We start from the raw sequence: 13,433 nt of genomic DNA, 5'->3' as shown, positions 1-13,433 counted from the left end.
CTGACTTGAAACTCTTGAGTGACCCTAGCACCTATAGAATTACAGGCTGCTCATAAAACCCCCACGCGGTAAAATTAGCCCAAGTTCCATGGACCTCCTGGCTTCTGGGCCTCAGACTCTGCTCTGTGGCCTCCTGCTTTGTGGGAGGCTCAGAGGCTAACTTCCGGGTCCCCTTCACCCCCTCCCCCCCAATTAACCTGGATCCCCACAGCCAGCAAAACTGTTGACAAACAAAATAAACCTGTATGTATTGATTTCTGAGCCTCATGATGTAGATCCAGTTTCTAGGGATTATTTCTGCTCTGGGCTAGATTGAGCTGGGATGGACTGTGGTAGCTTGGAGCTACATGGCCCTTCTCTGGTTTGCCTCATCGTCTAAGCGAGGGACACCTTGTGGAAGAAGGTTCTGCTTTCCAAATATCTGGGGTTTTGATTGGCAAGAGAAGGAACGGGGTCAGTTATGGGTAGGGTGTGGATCAAGTCGACTTCCTGGAGGAAAAGGAAGAGTTCGGGCTGGGGAAGCAAAACACCATGATGGTCGGCAAGGTGGCCCATTGCGGGTTGCGCTGGGTGGGCTGGTTTGACCGTTGCCCCAAGGCCGAGAGGTTTGAAGATCCCGGGACTGAACTCCCGACACTCACCAGCACTAGCCTCAGGCTTAAAGCGGGACACTAGGGTCCGCCCTCGCCCTGCCTGCGGGGCGGGGCTGCACCTGCCGCTGGGTCTGTCGCTGCTGCGCACCTCGGCCAGGTAAACTGTCAGCTTCCGTGCGAGTCTCACGTCTGAAAGCAGGTGGGTTACAGTCGTGACTCAGACACGTGGGGGGTGAGTAGAGGCCGTCGTTCCTGGAGCTGCTTCAGTTTCAGTGTTGAGGACCTGGGAGCACTTTGCTCCGGGGAGCCTTGGGGCCATGGTCCCTCAGGAAGTAGCTCTGAACCAGACGGGTTTCCCGCTCAGCCCGGAAGCTCGAGAGCGCTGCGTCCAGTCCCCTTCTCTGGCCTTGCTCCTTTTTCTCTGCCCAACGTAGTCAATAGCTTCCTCTTGACTTCAGTGCAAGCCTGCAGAGGCGGGCGAGGGGGCGTAAGACCTCACCTTCGCTCCCACGAGCGTATCTCAAACCTGAGCAGTTCTAGGACACCTGGGCAGACTGAGAGGTTGGCAGGGACTCAGGCTCGCGGGAACCCTAGCAGAGCTTTCGCGTCCTTTGAGCACCAGCGCTTGGGGCGCTCTCAGACTAACTGTCGGCGCGCTTCCGCAATCCGTGCGCGTCCCCATCTTCTGCAGACGAGCCTGATAGGTTGGCTTGCCTCACCTGTTGGGTTCCAGGAAACAGATCGTGCGCCACCCACAGAAGACGAAGGGCAAGATGTAGGAGCGTGATGAACTGGGGGAATCGATCTCCTCGAGGTCTTTTATGCACACTCCTTCCTTTAAAAAAGCTATTTGGAGACCCAGCACACGCTAGGAACAGAGGCGGCGCAAGTCAAGAGTTGCGCTGGAGCAGCACCCAGGCCTCGAGATGCTGAGCAGCAAAAACAGACCCACAAGTGGGAAGCGGGACACGCCAGAACACTCACTCATCTGATAGCACAAGGTGTCCCTAGAGCTCAAGGACTGTGCCTGTGGGAGAAGAACTTACCAGGAACCTCATAATATGGAGGCATTGCTGAGTGATCTGAGGGTCTAGGCTGGGGTTTAAATTCCGACGCCCTGGAGTGCCTCCAAAGAACTTCAGAGCAGCTGTCTGAAGCCATCTGGGTTTTTATGCAAGATTGGCCTGAGGCTGGGGTATGGGATAGAGTAGTGGTTCTCAACCTTCCTAATGCTACGACTCTTTAATACAGCTCCTCAGATTGTGGTGACCCCCAATCATAGTTATTTTCATTGCTACTTCATAACTGTAATTTTGCTACTGTTAGGAATCGTAAATACCTGTATTTTCCAATAGTCTTAGGAGACTCCTGGGAAAGGGTCGGTCGTACCCCCCCAGGAGTTGTGACCCTGCAGATTGAGAACCGCTAGGATAGAGGTTGGTAGATGTTAGCAGACAGGAAAGGAGGACAGTATTGACTCAAGACTCTGAGAGGGTGACAGCCGACTTAGGGGGTAAAGCTGTTTGAGGGCACTGCCCTCAGGACTGGGGCACCGATCTCTTCACTTCTGCCTGGGTACTCGTGAGCTTTGCTGCATCACGGGTCCTTGATTCACAATATGGGAAACACAGAACTGCCTCTAGTGAGGTCAGCCAATTACTGTGCACGAGATGCTCAGGAGGCCTATGAGACAGCTTCAGGTAGCAAACGGATCCACAAGTGTAGAGGAAGGGTATCTGTTCCTTTCAGCCTTACCAGCCCTGAGCTTAAAGTACACCATCACCCAGAGATCATGATTGCTAGGCCATGGGGGCTGGGAGTGGGTCAGCTTGAGCAGGGCTAGATCATAGTCAGATAAAGGGGCAAGAAAGCCTGTTTCTGTATTGACAATACACCTGGATTGAAGATGCTTCTGCGTGGCCTGAACCAGAAGCAGAAAGGTCATAGGAGACTGTCTAGGACCTACTCCTGTGGCTATAATTGTGAAGGGAGAGCTAGGAACTGGAGGAGAGCCTGTTCAAGTCTGTAAATACTGCTACTGGGCCCCAAGGCTCAAATCAATCTAGGGGGTGGTTCAAGGGGAGGGGGGAACTAATCGGTAGCAATAGGAGAAACCAGCTATCTTTTCCCCTGTCCCATATTAGAGTCAGGGGCTTATGGCTCTTGTGTTTTGGCACTTGAAAAAGGGCTCTGCCAACTGAAGGAAAGGCCATCCAGAGACCACCCCCCACCTTGAGATCAATTCCATCTGTAGACACCAAACCCCAACATTATTGCTGATGCCAAGATGTGCTCCCAGAAAGGAGCCTGGTGTGGCTGTCCTCTGAGAGGCTCTACCAGCATCTGACTAAGACAGATGCAGACACTCACAGACAAACATTGATCTGAGACCAGGGACCACAATCGAAGATTTATGAAGGAATGGAGGAGCTGAAGGAGATTGTAATCCCATAGGAAGAACACCAATATCAACTAACCAGACCCCCAGAGCTTCCAGGGACTAAACTACTAACCAAAGAGTATACATGGATGGGTCCATGGCTCCAGCTACATATGTAGCAGAGGATGGCCTTATCTGGTATTGATGGGAGGGGAGGCCCTTGGTCCTGTGGAGGCTCGATGCCCCAGCATAGGGTTATGCTAGAGGGGCAAGGCAGGAGTAGGTGGGCGGGTGGGGGAGCACCCTCATAGAGGCAAAGAGGAGGGAGGATGGGCTGGGGGGTTTGCAGAGGGGAGAGTGGGAAAAGGGACAACATTTGAAATATAAAGAAATAAAATAACTAATTAAAAAAAGAAAGAAGCAAGGAAGGAAGAAAAAGGGCTTTGCTATCATACCAGCTTTAAGCTAATGTCTGTGAGATACCACAGCCTTCACAGCTATTCACTCCTCCCAGTCTTTTTCCTGGGAGGTGGACAGGGTAAGGATCAGAGAAATACGCTCTAGGTTTCATTACTGGTCACCAGTTTCTGAGAGATCCCCTTTGCCACAGTAGGTCAGAGGTGAGTCATGAATGGGGCTTTTTGTTGTTGTTTTGTGTGTGTGTGTGTGTGTGTGTGGCAGATAGGATAATTCCTCCTCTCTCCTCACGAGAATATTAAAACAAACAATGACTGTTACTAGGCTTGGCACATGCCTTTAATCCCAGCACTCTAGAGACAGAGGCAGGTGGAGTTCTGAGTTCCAGGCTAGCCTGGTCTACATAGACAGTTCCAGCTCAACCAAGACTACATAGCAAGACCTTGTGTCAAAAAGGGTGTGTGTGTGTGTGTGTGTGTAATTTAGGAGGCACCCCTCCTACCCAGCTTGTCTTCCTGGTGTATGTTTAGGATGACTCTGGGGATCACTCTAATCTCTGCCACTTGGAGTAACCACCTACACCCTTACACGGGAACACATGTAGTGCTTAGGGACTAGGGTGGGCCCCCGGGAGGAAGGGGCCTTCTTATTCAGAGTTACAGGAAGAACCAGGCAAGGCGGGGCAAAGACCGCCAACCACCCGCCCCGCCAGGGGAAGGGGTGGGTACCTGGGTGGGGTTTAGGTTTAAGAGAGGATGTGACTGCAAGGCCAGGAAACTAAGGGGGAAAGTTCTGACTAAAATACACATCAACAAAAGCTGGGTCCTCGCCCAAGCTTGGTGATGCATTGTGGGTAGCCACAATACTGTGGCTCCTTTCTGGGGCCCAGCTGAGGGGACAATTTACTCCCAAGTGCATGCTACTGACCTCAATGGCCATCTCCCTTCTGGAGGAAAGATCTGGAACCAGGTGACTGTGCTTTCCCTATTGTTCTGAGTGATCCTGTGGCCTTGTGGTCTGCCCTTGGAGGTAGGCTTGGCTGGGGAGAGGACCATGGTGCTGAGATGCATGGAGGCACAGTTTGTGTGTGTGTGTGTGTGTGTGTGTGTGTGTGTGTGTGTGTCAGTGTGTGCATGTATGGGTGTACTTGTGGCCCCTGAGGTATTAGGAGTGAGCCTGTGAGGTGAGGTGTATGCAGCCCAAACCCTGTGGGAAAGGCAGTGCTGTATAGAAGATACACTCGTGCACACTGGCAAAGGTGAATTCAGCGTGGCTGAGTGGGGGACAGAGAAGGGGTGTGCATGCACAGAATGTGAAAGAGAAGGGAGCACAGGCGAGGGCACCTGCTGCTTCAGTGAGTCACATCCTGGAAGTTTGGTCTTGACTTCTGGCAGTCTCTGCAACTGCCTTTGCAGGGGTCAAGGTCTTCTAAGCTGGAGGAGGTTGTGGGCTATGGCAGGATGTACTCTAGAACCTGCTGGGCTAGGGTATGTACTTCTGGTCACTCTGAGGGGTCAGCTGAGTAGCTTTGGTGAGTGGTTCTGCTTCTGGAATTATAGTAGGACTACCCTTCATCCCAAAGGGTTTCTGGAAGGATTTACCTGCCGCCCCTGACGGTAATGCCCCTCTTGCTGAGCTAGCTCCCAAGCCTGAGATTTCTGGCTGAGCATTCCCCAGTGCAGAACAAAGAGAGACAGAGTAAGAGACTCATTTTCATTAAAGCTTCTGGGGCCTTAGTTATAGGAGGGGCATCTGAGGCAGGCCAGGCCCAGGGTCTTGGGGTTTGACCCCATGTTCCTGCTGCCTATGTGTTTGTGCAACATGGAGGAGAGTAGGAACTCAATAAATGCTGTTGCATAGAGAGTGAACTTGGAACACTCGGGAAAGAGGGGTTACCTGCGGCCCTGGGCTGCTAAAGAAAAGCTCCTGAATGCTTCCTGCAGTCGTGCCGCTACAGAGCCTTTTGAATCCTAGGTGTATATAATTACTGTGGGCTGAGATTGACCCAGGACTCTAGGTAGGAGTCATCTGTGTTTAGGGTTCCCAGGAGGGGTTCCCAAGGCTTTTCAGAGTGGCCTCTATACCAGCCTGGTCCCCATTTACCTCTCCTGGCCCAGATGAGTCTCAGGGTGTCCACGGGTGTGATGTGTCCATTCACATGTGCATGCGTGAATGTGTCCAGAGAAAAATCTCACAGTTAGGTTTCACTTACAGCTCGTATTCCCTTAATCCCCAGGTCCTGGCCAGGTGATAAGCACCCATGCACCCACCTGCATACAGCAGTCTCTCCATTACAGGGGACAGCCAGGAATGAGGCTAACTGCTATCTCCTGAGGTCAGATCCTTCTTGGAGCATGTCTGCTGTGTGTCTGAGTCACCACAGTGGCCACAGGACAAGTGAAGGTGGTCCATGGGCCTGCCCCTTCCAAACTATGTGAGGCAAAATCTGCTCTGGGCTTGTGATCTCTAGGAGGTCACCTATCACTCTGAGAATGGTCAAGGTTGCAAGGCAGCTATCTGGTGTGCAGCCAGTACTGCTGGTGGCTGACAGTTACTGGTTAACTCATCCTGTTCCTGTTTAACTTGTCCCCTGGGGATGGTGGCAGCCTCTGACCTCCAGGATCTCCTGTCCATCTGGCTGAATAGACAGAAAAGAGTCCTTCTCTGGCTTCAGTGGACCCATCTGCTCGGTTAAGGAGCCACCGTGGTGCCAGGGGTGGAACCAGCCTTCGGCCTGCTTTGAAGAAGTCCTGGAAGAGCCATGGCAGGTAGGCAAGCCACAGAGGGTCAGGACAAAATCTCCACCCCAATTTCTGCCTGTCAGGCTGGCCACACATTGCATTCTCTGCTCAACTCTATACTTGGATACATGCCAGAGGTCAAAGCCTTCTGAACTCAGGGCAGTGATGAAAGCCTCTACTTCTCTCCCGCCCAAGGACTCCAGATGAGGCATACAGGAATCAGTAAGCCTAGGAATCCCAGTGGGGTTCTGGGGTGTGAATGTTAAATGAGGTAATGCAGTGTACCTCTCCAGCCTCCTGCTAGGGTCACATTTTTACTTAACGATGGCAAAATTTAGGCCTCAGAGAAGTGAGAGGGAGGTCTGCGGCCAGTGGAGGGGGTCCCTGGAAGCCTAGAGTCTGGCTTGCCCTGTCTCTGTGGAAGAAGTTAGAACGCTATATGTATTCTTTCAACCTTTGGTCCCATAGCCCCTGTAGCTAGATCTTCAGTAGAAGCCAGTCAGGCTGAGGGAGCTGGCTCTACTCTGAGGAGGCAGTATGGAGCCTGGATTCATGTCCAGCAGGGATAAACCAACAGATGGGTTCCTCTGGCTGGGCTGGCTCAGTTCAGATATGACTCTGGCCACTCCTCTTTCTGTTAATGTTCCCCCTGAGCACAAGGCTGTCACATGAGGACCAGCAAAGCACAACTGCCCACTGCTGAGGGAAGAGCACGAGCCTGGGCTCTGGCTTGTAGGATTCATGATGGATGTAGTGTGATCACTGATGCCACTTGCCCATTGCCTTTTTTTTTTTTAAACTTTTGATCATAGAGTATCTATGGATAGCATGGCAGTAGGCATCCCAACATGGCTGACCTGTTGTACTCTTTCTGCAGGTGTCTGTGATACACCCCCTAATTTCCTTTCCCCATCAGAAGACCAGACCTTGGGACCTGCCCTTGGCAGTGCAGTTGCTTTGAATTGCACAGCTTGGGTGGTCTCTAGGCCCCAGTGTCCCCAGCCATCAGTGCAATGGCTAAAAGATGGTTTGACATTGGGCAATGGAAGCCACTTCAGCCTCCATCAGAACTTCTGGTAAGCGACTGCAGCATCCAGGATATACCCATGTCCAGCCTTTCTGACCTACACCCTAAACTCTATCAACCTGGACAAGGGCTATATATTACCTATGCAAACCTGACATGGTATTCCCATGGCCACAGATAAGAGGGTTGACTTTGGGAGCAGGTCTTAGTTTATTCATGTATCTTGTAGACTGTCTGGGGATAGAATCCTAAGTCTTTAATGGTTTATTGACTAGCTAAGCCTGTAACCAAAGGATCCCCATGACCCAGGCCCAAATTCTGTCCACTTAGCCCAAATCTGCAATCTCTCTCTGGGTGAATCCCAGACAGGTGGGACTTGGGAATCTCCCGATGTTCTTGGTCTCCAGATGAGAGTTTGGCCTGGTTTTCCCAGGGTCAGCACCAACTTCTCAGACATTGTGTCCAGCGTTCTGGTGCTCAACTTGACTAGTGCTGAGGACTACGGAACCTTCACCTGTTCTGTCTGGAATGTCAGCTCCCATTCCTTCACTCTTTGGCGAGCTGGTGAGGGGGTTCAAGGTGGTGGATAGTGAGGGTTTCCCGTAGTCCTAACATTAAAGGAATAGTGATTCTCCCTGTCTGCAGGCCCTGCTGGCCATGTGGCTGCAGTGCTGGCTTCCCTCCTTGTCCTGGTGGTTCTGCTGCTGGTGGCCCTGCTCTATGTTAAGTGTCGTCTGAACGTGCTGCTTTGGTACCAAGACACTTATGGAGAGGTGGAGATGAACGGTACGTGGAGGAGTTCTGAAGGGTTTAGGGCACAGGATTCGGCCAGGGGCCTCGCTGCATGCCGAGTTCAGTCCTGGATGGAGGGAATTGTCGTTCTCGAGGGTTCTAGGTGTACAAAGCCAGTGGAACGGCAGTGTCTCAGAAGGGCACAGGACTGGAGTCAACCGAAGGAGGAGACGTGTTCAGAGAAGTGCTGGGCATGGAATAGGGGTGTCTCTATAACTGACCGTGCTGACTGGCTTTCTCTACAGATGGGAAGTTATACGATGCGTACGTGTCCTATAGCGACTGCCCAGAGGACCGCAAATTTGTAAATTTTATTCTGAAGCCTCAGTTGGAGCGGCGTCGGGGATACAAGCTCTTCCTAGAGGACCGCGACCTCTTGCCGCGCGCGGGTACCGCCCAAGTCCTGCCTCCTCATCCCTACTCTGTTCCCTGAGTCCCGCCCTTGTCATTAGCCCCGCCTCTCATCCATCCGCCCACACCCTTGCCTACAGAGCCCTCTGCCGACCTTTTGGTGAACCTGAGTCGTTGTCGGCGTCTCATCGTGGTTCTTTCAGATGCCTTCCTGAGCCGGCCCTGGTGTAGCCAGAGCTTCCGGTGCGTCAGGCTGTTGGCTTGGGGTGGGGGACCAGGAGGCCTTTCCTGCCTCCACTGACAGCCCGGTCTTCTCAGGGAGGGACTGTGCCGCCTGCTGGAACTCACCCGCAGACCTATCTTCATCACCTTTGAGGGCCAGAGACGTGAACCCATGCATCCTGCTCTCCGTCTCCTACGCCAGCACCGCCACCTCGTGACTCTGCTGCTTTGGAAGCCTGGCTCCGTGGTGCGAGGGCTGGGGGCGGGAGAAAGGTTGTGAGTGGGTGCCTGGGGTACTGGAGGGATGGGGGACCTGCAAGTCAGCCACCAGCAGTGCTATTTGAGCCTGGGTGGCTAGAGGCTTCCAGTTTGTAGATCCCCATGTGTTTATACTGACGGTTCAAACCTGGCCCCTAGACACCTTCCTCTGATTTTTGGAAAGAGCTGCAGCTGGCACTGCCACGGAAGGTGCAATACAGGCCTGTGGAGGGAGACCCCCAAACCCGACTTCAGGATGACAAAGATCCCATGCTAATCGTGAGAGGACGTACTGCCCAGGGCCGGGGCATGGAGTCAGAGCTGGATCCAGACCCTGAGGGAGACTTGGGTATGCTCTCTGCAGATCAAGGGGTCAGACACAGCTCCAGCGTCCTGGAAAGGACCCAGGCTTGGAGGACTCTGGCATCGAAAGATCCTCCCTCCTAAGGAGGTTTGACCTCCACTGACAGTGGCCCTCACTGCCTTTTACTGGGGAGGTGTTTTGCTCCTAGGCCTCTATGGGGAACTTTTAGGGCTTTCTGGTGTCTTTGTGGCTGGTGGGTGAGCATGAAGTAGCCCTTTCTGGTCACAGATCCTAGTAGAAGACTGGCTGTAGATCTTGCAGCCTCAGGCCTTGTGGTATCCTGCAGGTGTCCGGGGACCTGTCTTTGGGGAACCACCGACTCCACTGCATGAAAGCAGGGTCTCCATAGGAGAGGGCCATGACAGTGAAATGGATGTCTCTGACCTTGGCTCTCGAAACTACAGTGCACGAACAGACTTCTACTGCCTTGTGTCTGAGGATGACGTGTAGCCCGTATCCTAGCAGTCCAGATCATGAGATCATGGCGGCAGCTTCCAGGGTAGAGGCAGGCACTCCTTCTTCCTAGGACCACAACCCTTGCCTCTATCCCTGGGCCCCTCAGGAAAGGAGTGTGGCTCCAGGGTGTCACAAAATAAAATCCTCTTGGTTCCTGCCTGGGCTTATTTCTCTCTGGGTGGTAACTGCTATATCTCTTAATGGCTCCGTCATGAGACCCTGACTCTTCTTTTTCATCCAGCCCCATGTTTCCCAGGCTGCTCTCCGCTCAAACCTGCCTTCTATCCTCAGCTACCCCTTGCTCTGATAGCTCCTAGTATCTCTCCTTGGTACTTGGAGTATGACTGTCTCTAGTCCTCTCTCATCTGGACAGATCTTTCAGGAAGAAGCCACTGTTTATAATTTTACAAAGAATTGTTTCTGATTTCTTGTTTCCGATACTCCTGGACTTCAATCCTTGGGCAGCCAATCTGATCCTCTGGCCGGGGCACCTCCTAGCACCAGCTCAGGGTGGACAGAGAGTATTGGGTGTGTTTATGGCATGGATATTGCTCAGGAAGTCCCCGGCTCTGCTGTGTTTATGCCTCAGATAGCAGTAAGCTTGGCTATCCTTTTAAATTTCTTCCCTGTCCCGTCTGTGTCTTCTGCCTTGGGAGGCCTGTGTGTAGGCCTGGGGGTGTGTCTTCGGGACAAGTAGGCATGTCTGGAGACAATGTACACTTCAGGATCTGTGGCCAGTCTTGGAAACACACGGAGCTGGGGCTGTGTTCGAAACCACCTTTATTCCCAATGTTGCCGTCACAAAGCTGTCAGGCCACGGGCAGCCCCACCCTTGCCAGTGTGACTAATCACCACCCAGTACACCAGAGCAGCTCAAGCCCTACCCACTTCCCTTGCCCTGCAGAAGCCAATCATTCCCCAGTTGCAAGCGCCTGTTCTTTTCTGGTGGCCCTGGCCCCTCAAGGGTACACACAGGACTCCAGAGAGAGAGGTCCTGTGGCATCAGCTCCTCTTCTATGTGCTGTGGGACAGCAGGAGCTGAACCTATCTCTTGGAAGCTGGATCACTTCACCTCCAGGAGACTTCATCTATGGGCCAAGGAAGTCCTCTTTCCGGTAGCCTTTCTGCAGTGAAGAGAGGACAGGGGAGATCAGGATTGCCTTTGCCATCCCTGAGATCCTGCCTTCCCCATAATGTTCTGGGTATAGCCTGGGTCCCTTGCCTCTGTGTTCCAGGCTTGTGTCCCTCCCCTGGTGACCTGCATCTTGTACTGAGCCTCATGCCCAGAGACCCTGTTGGCAGGCTCTGTAAAACATACCGCCCGGAAGTCACGGTGGAGCTTGCTGTACTGCCAGAGGTTGGCCAAGAGGCTGGAGGCTGCCCTGGAGGACTTCTCACTGTCAGGGCTGTGGGGATTCCAAGAGGGTCAGGGTCAAGACTAGGAGGTAGGAGGGGTGCAGTATATCTTGGCCATGTTGCTGTGGGTTGGTTGGTCCTTACCTATCCCTCTTCTTTTTGATGAAGACCAGCTTTCGGAGGCCATCAAAGTAGAGCAGGTCCCGGGCAGCAATGGGACTGGCTACCACCAGGTTGTTGAGCACAGCTATGATGTTAACCAGTACCTCAGCTGGGGGACACTTCTCACCCACGCTTCCAGGAAGCTTCTCAATCAGGTGGCTCACTACCTTTGTGGCTGATAAGAGGTTAGAGTCAGTCTGCCATATTCCCTGCTGCCTTGGTGCCCAGAACCTCTGCCTCCCCTGGGGGCTGACACACACACCTGCCCACTCCATTTGACTTGCTAACCAGAAGCCAGCTCCTTGGGAGACATGGGCTGTGTACTGGACCAGGGACAGAACTCACACATCTCGTCCTTGTTCCTGGCATTCCGAGACAGGTTTCGGATGAGGCCAGTCAGTGAGCGCAGCTGGTTGTGGTCAGCGGTGCGAACGCGGTCCAGCAAGGGGTTCAGGATACGCTCCTGTTCCAGGGCCAGGCGGCTCAGCACGCCTGCCCACTGCAGGGAAAGGCAGAGAACCTGGTGAAGCCCAGACGCAACCCAGCCAGCCCTAGACAGCCCTGTTCAGGATTGAGGCAGAATCACATCTTCATTTCTTGCCTGATACTTCTGTCTGTTCTGCCAAGTCAGGACCTGATCAGGTAACCCTTCTGCTCGGAATGTCGGAACCCAAATCCATATGGTCCCATTTCTCAGGACGAGCAAAGGTTTCATGACTCACTCTTAAGGATCCTGCCCCACAACAGACCATGAATTCTTAGGGCGTGGCTCTCATCCATGAGCCCTAGTGCCCAGCATAAGGCCAGGAGTGTGACCTGCCAGCCTACTGACCCTGCGGTCACCCGCGGTGATATTCTGTAGTGCCCCTGCGGCCGCCTCCGTTGTATGCCGATTTAGTTCACAGCGCTGCAGCAGTCGGTTGTATAGCCCCACGATTTGGGGGCTCCACAGCCACTCGAGGCCCTTGGGATCCTTAGATACCTCGGCAAAGGTGAGTGCATCAGCTGTGAGAGGAAGCTGAGTGGGCAGGGACAGGGATCAGCCAGGGCCAGGGGTACAGCTGAGGTCAGAGCATCAGGCTGCCACTCCCTGTCCCTGGCCTCCCTGGTCTGGGCTCACCTCTCGTAGCCTCCGACTCTGTGGTGTAAAACAGCCCACCATTTCACCAGGTGGTGCCCCGGCCATGTCCCTGCGGCCCCGGCCTTCAAGCCGCTGCAAGGCTGATGGTGGCATCTCATCGTACAGGCGGTAGGACAAATTCCTCAGCACACACACAGCATTTTCCACACTCTGCGGGGAAGGAACAGAGGGTGATCAGAGTGGGCCGAAGCCCCTGGTCCCCCTTGGCTCACCAGCTGCCCCTCACCTTGTCCTCACACTTGCCCACGTCCAGGGCATGGTTGATGTAGGTAACCAGGGCATCCACTAGCCCATGGCACTCACGCATCTTCTGGCGAGTGGCCTGGGAGGCTGAGCTGAGGTTCCTGGGGATGGAGGTAGATCAGAGCTTCCCCAGAGATATCAACACAGTCCCCTCAGGGAGCCTGGAAGTGCCACCTCAGGGACCCTTAACCTGAAGCCCTTGTCCTGGAGACGAAATCATTAGGTACTGGTCTTTCCATCCTGAGTTGGCACTGGCCCCTGTGCCCTTCTGTTCCTAGACTTTACCAGACACTTCTGGCCCTGCCCTTCACATACCCATCCCCCAACTAACTCCTCAAAGTTTAGGAAGGTGGATGTCAGGGCAAGAGACTTGATTCAGTGAATCATAATGCTCCAGGGTGTGCTGCCCATCCCGTTCTTGCCTCCGCCCCTAAACTTTTCTCTGCTGTCTACGTCTCCCACGGGGCTCAGCTAACTATTCTTGTCAGTTAGGTGGCAAATGAACATGCTTCTAGGAGTTTCCCTTCTCTGGCACCTGGCTCCCTGCCCCCAGCATCTCCTGGCCCAGTGCCTCCACTTAGCACACCTGAGGAAGCCAGTAGCGTTGTAGAAGATCTCTGCCTCAGAAGCATTCTGCTGGATGAGGGGGGGCCCGCCTGCCCCTGACAGAGGGCTTAGCACCAGATCTGTGAGCTGCTCCAGTGTATCTCGGGCGAGCCGGTCCTTCAAGTGGTCACTGGAGGACAGGTTCCACAGGATCCCTGCACAAGACGGGGCCAAGGCTGGAGTCAGGGTCGGCTCCTGGCTCCTGCTTCCTCTGGGGACAGTGCAGAGCAGGCTCTCCACAGCTTTTTACAAATATTTCTTTCTTTCTTTCTTTCTTTCTTTCTTTCTTTCTTTCTTTCTTTCTTTCTTTCTTTCTTTCTTTCT

At 53.5% G+C, this 13,433-nt stretch overlaps 2 protein-coding genes across 5 annotated transcripts in view; one reads left to right on the top strand and one right to left on the bottom strand.

The window, feature by feature from the left end:
• Positions 1 to 703: 703 nt before the first annotated feature.
• Positions 704 to 9,763, top strand: Sigirr (single Ig and TIR domain containing). 3 transcript variants are annotated; one of them, XM_028786843.1, is made up of 10 exons: positions 704 to 792; positions 5,997 to 6,158; positions 7,009 to 7,207; positions 7,592 to 7,722; positions 7,804 to 7,944; positions 8,196 to 8,339; positions 8,442 to 8,544; positions 8,620 to 8,770; positions 8,941 to 9,130; positions 9,432 to 9,763. In XM_028786843.1, the coding sequence occupies exons 2-10, from the start codon at positions 6,152 to 6,154 to the stop codon at positions 9,593 to 9,595; spliced, it is 1,230 nt and encodes a 409-aa protein (XP_028642676.1). In that variant the 5' UTR covers positions 704 to 792; positions 5,997 to 6,151; the 3' UTR covers positions 9,596 to 9,763. The 3 variants fall into 3 exon arrangements, with proteins under 3 accessions (XP_028642676.1, XP_028642675.1, XP_028642674.1); XM_028786842.1 differs by lacking the exon at positions 704 to 792 and adding an exon at positions 4,162 to 4,359; XM_028786841.1 differs by lacking the exon at positions 704 to 792 and adding an exon at positions 4,162 to 4,359 and having other exon boundaries at positions 5,627 to 6,158.
• Positions 9,764 to 10,364: 601 nt separating this feature from the next.
• Pkp3 (plakophilin 3) overlaps positions 10,365 to 13,433 on the bottom strand; it is a 9,456-nt gene continuing 6,387 nt past the window's right edge. Inside the window, exons 6-13 of one of the 2 annotated variants that reach the window (XM_028786853.1) lie at positions 13,090 to 13,264; positions 12,487 to 12,604; positions 12,240 to 12,410; positions 11,952 to 12,137; positions 11,465 to 11,618; positions 11,102 to 11,294; positions 10,920 to 11,007; positions 10,365 to 10,725 (exon numbers count right to left, since the gene is read on the bottom strand). In XM_028786853.1, coding sequence (XP_028642686.1) covers positions 10,690 to 10,725; positions 10,920 to 11,007; positions 11,102 to 11,294; positions 11,465 to 11,618; positions 11,952 to 12,137; positions 12,240 to 12,410; positions 12,487 to 12,604; positions 13,090 to 13,264 — 1,121 coding nt within the window. In that variant the 3' untranslated portion in view covers positions 10,365 to 10,689. Of the gene's footprint in view, positions 10,726 to 10,919; positions 11,008 to 11,101; positions 11,295 to 11,464; positions 11,619 to 11,699; positions 11,853 to 11,951; positions 12,138 to 12,239; positions 12,411 to 12,486; positions 12,605 to 13,089; positions 13,265 to 13,433 lie in introns of those variants that run through there. The other variant, XM_028786854.1, reaches the window with a different exon arrangement.

Source organism: Grammomys surdaster, unplaced genomic scaffold (genome assembly GCF_004785775.1).
Source record: "Grammomys surdaster isolate TR1022 unplaced genomic scaffold, NIH_TR_1.0 125603, whole genome shotgun sequence".
NCBI lineage: Eukaryota > Metazoa > Chordata > Mammalia > Rodentia > Muridae > Grammomys > Grammomys surdaster.
Note: the sequence above shows the minus strand (reverse complement) of the source record. Positions and strands in the feature narration are given on the sequence as shown.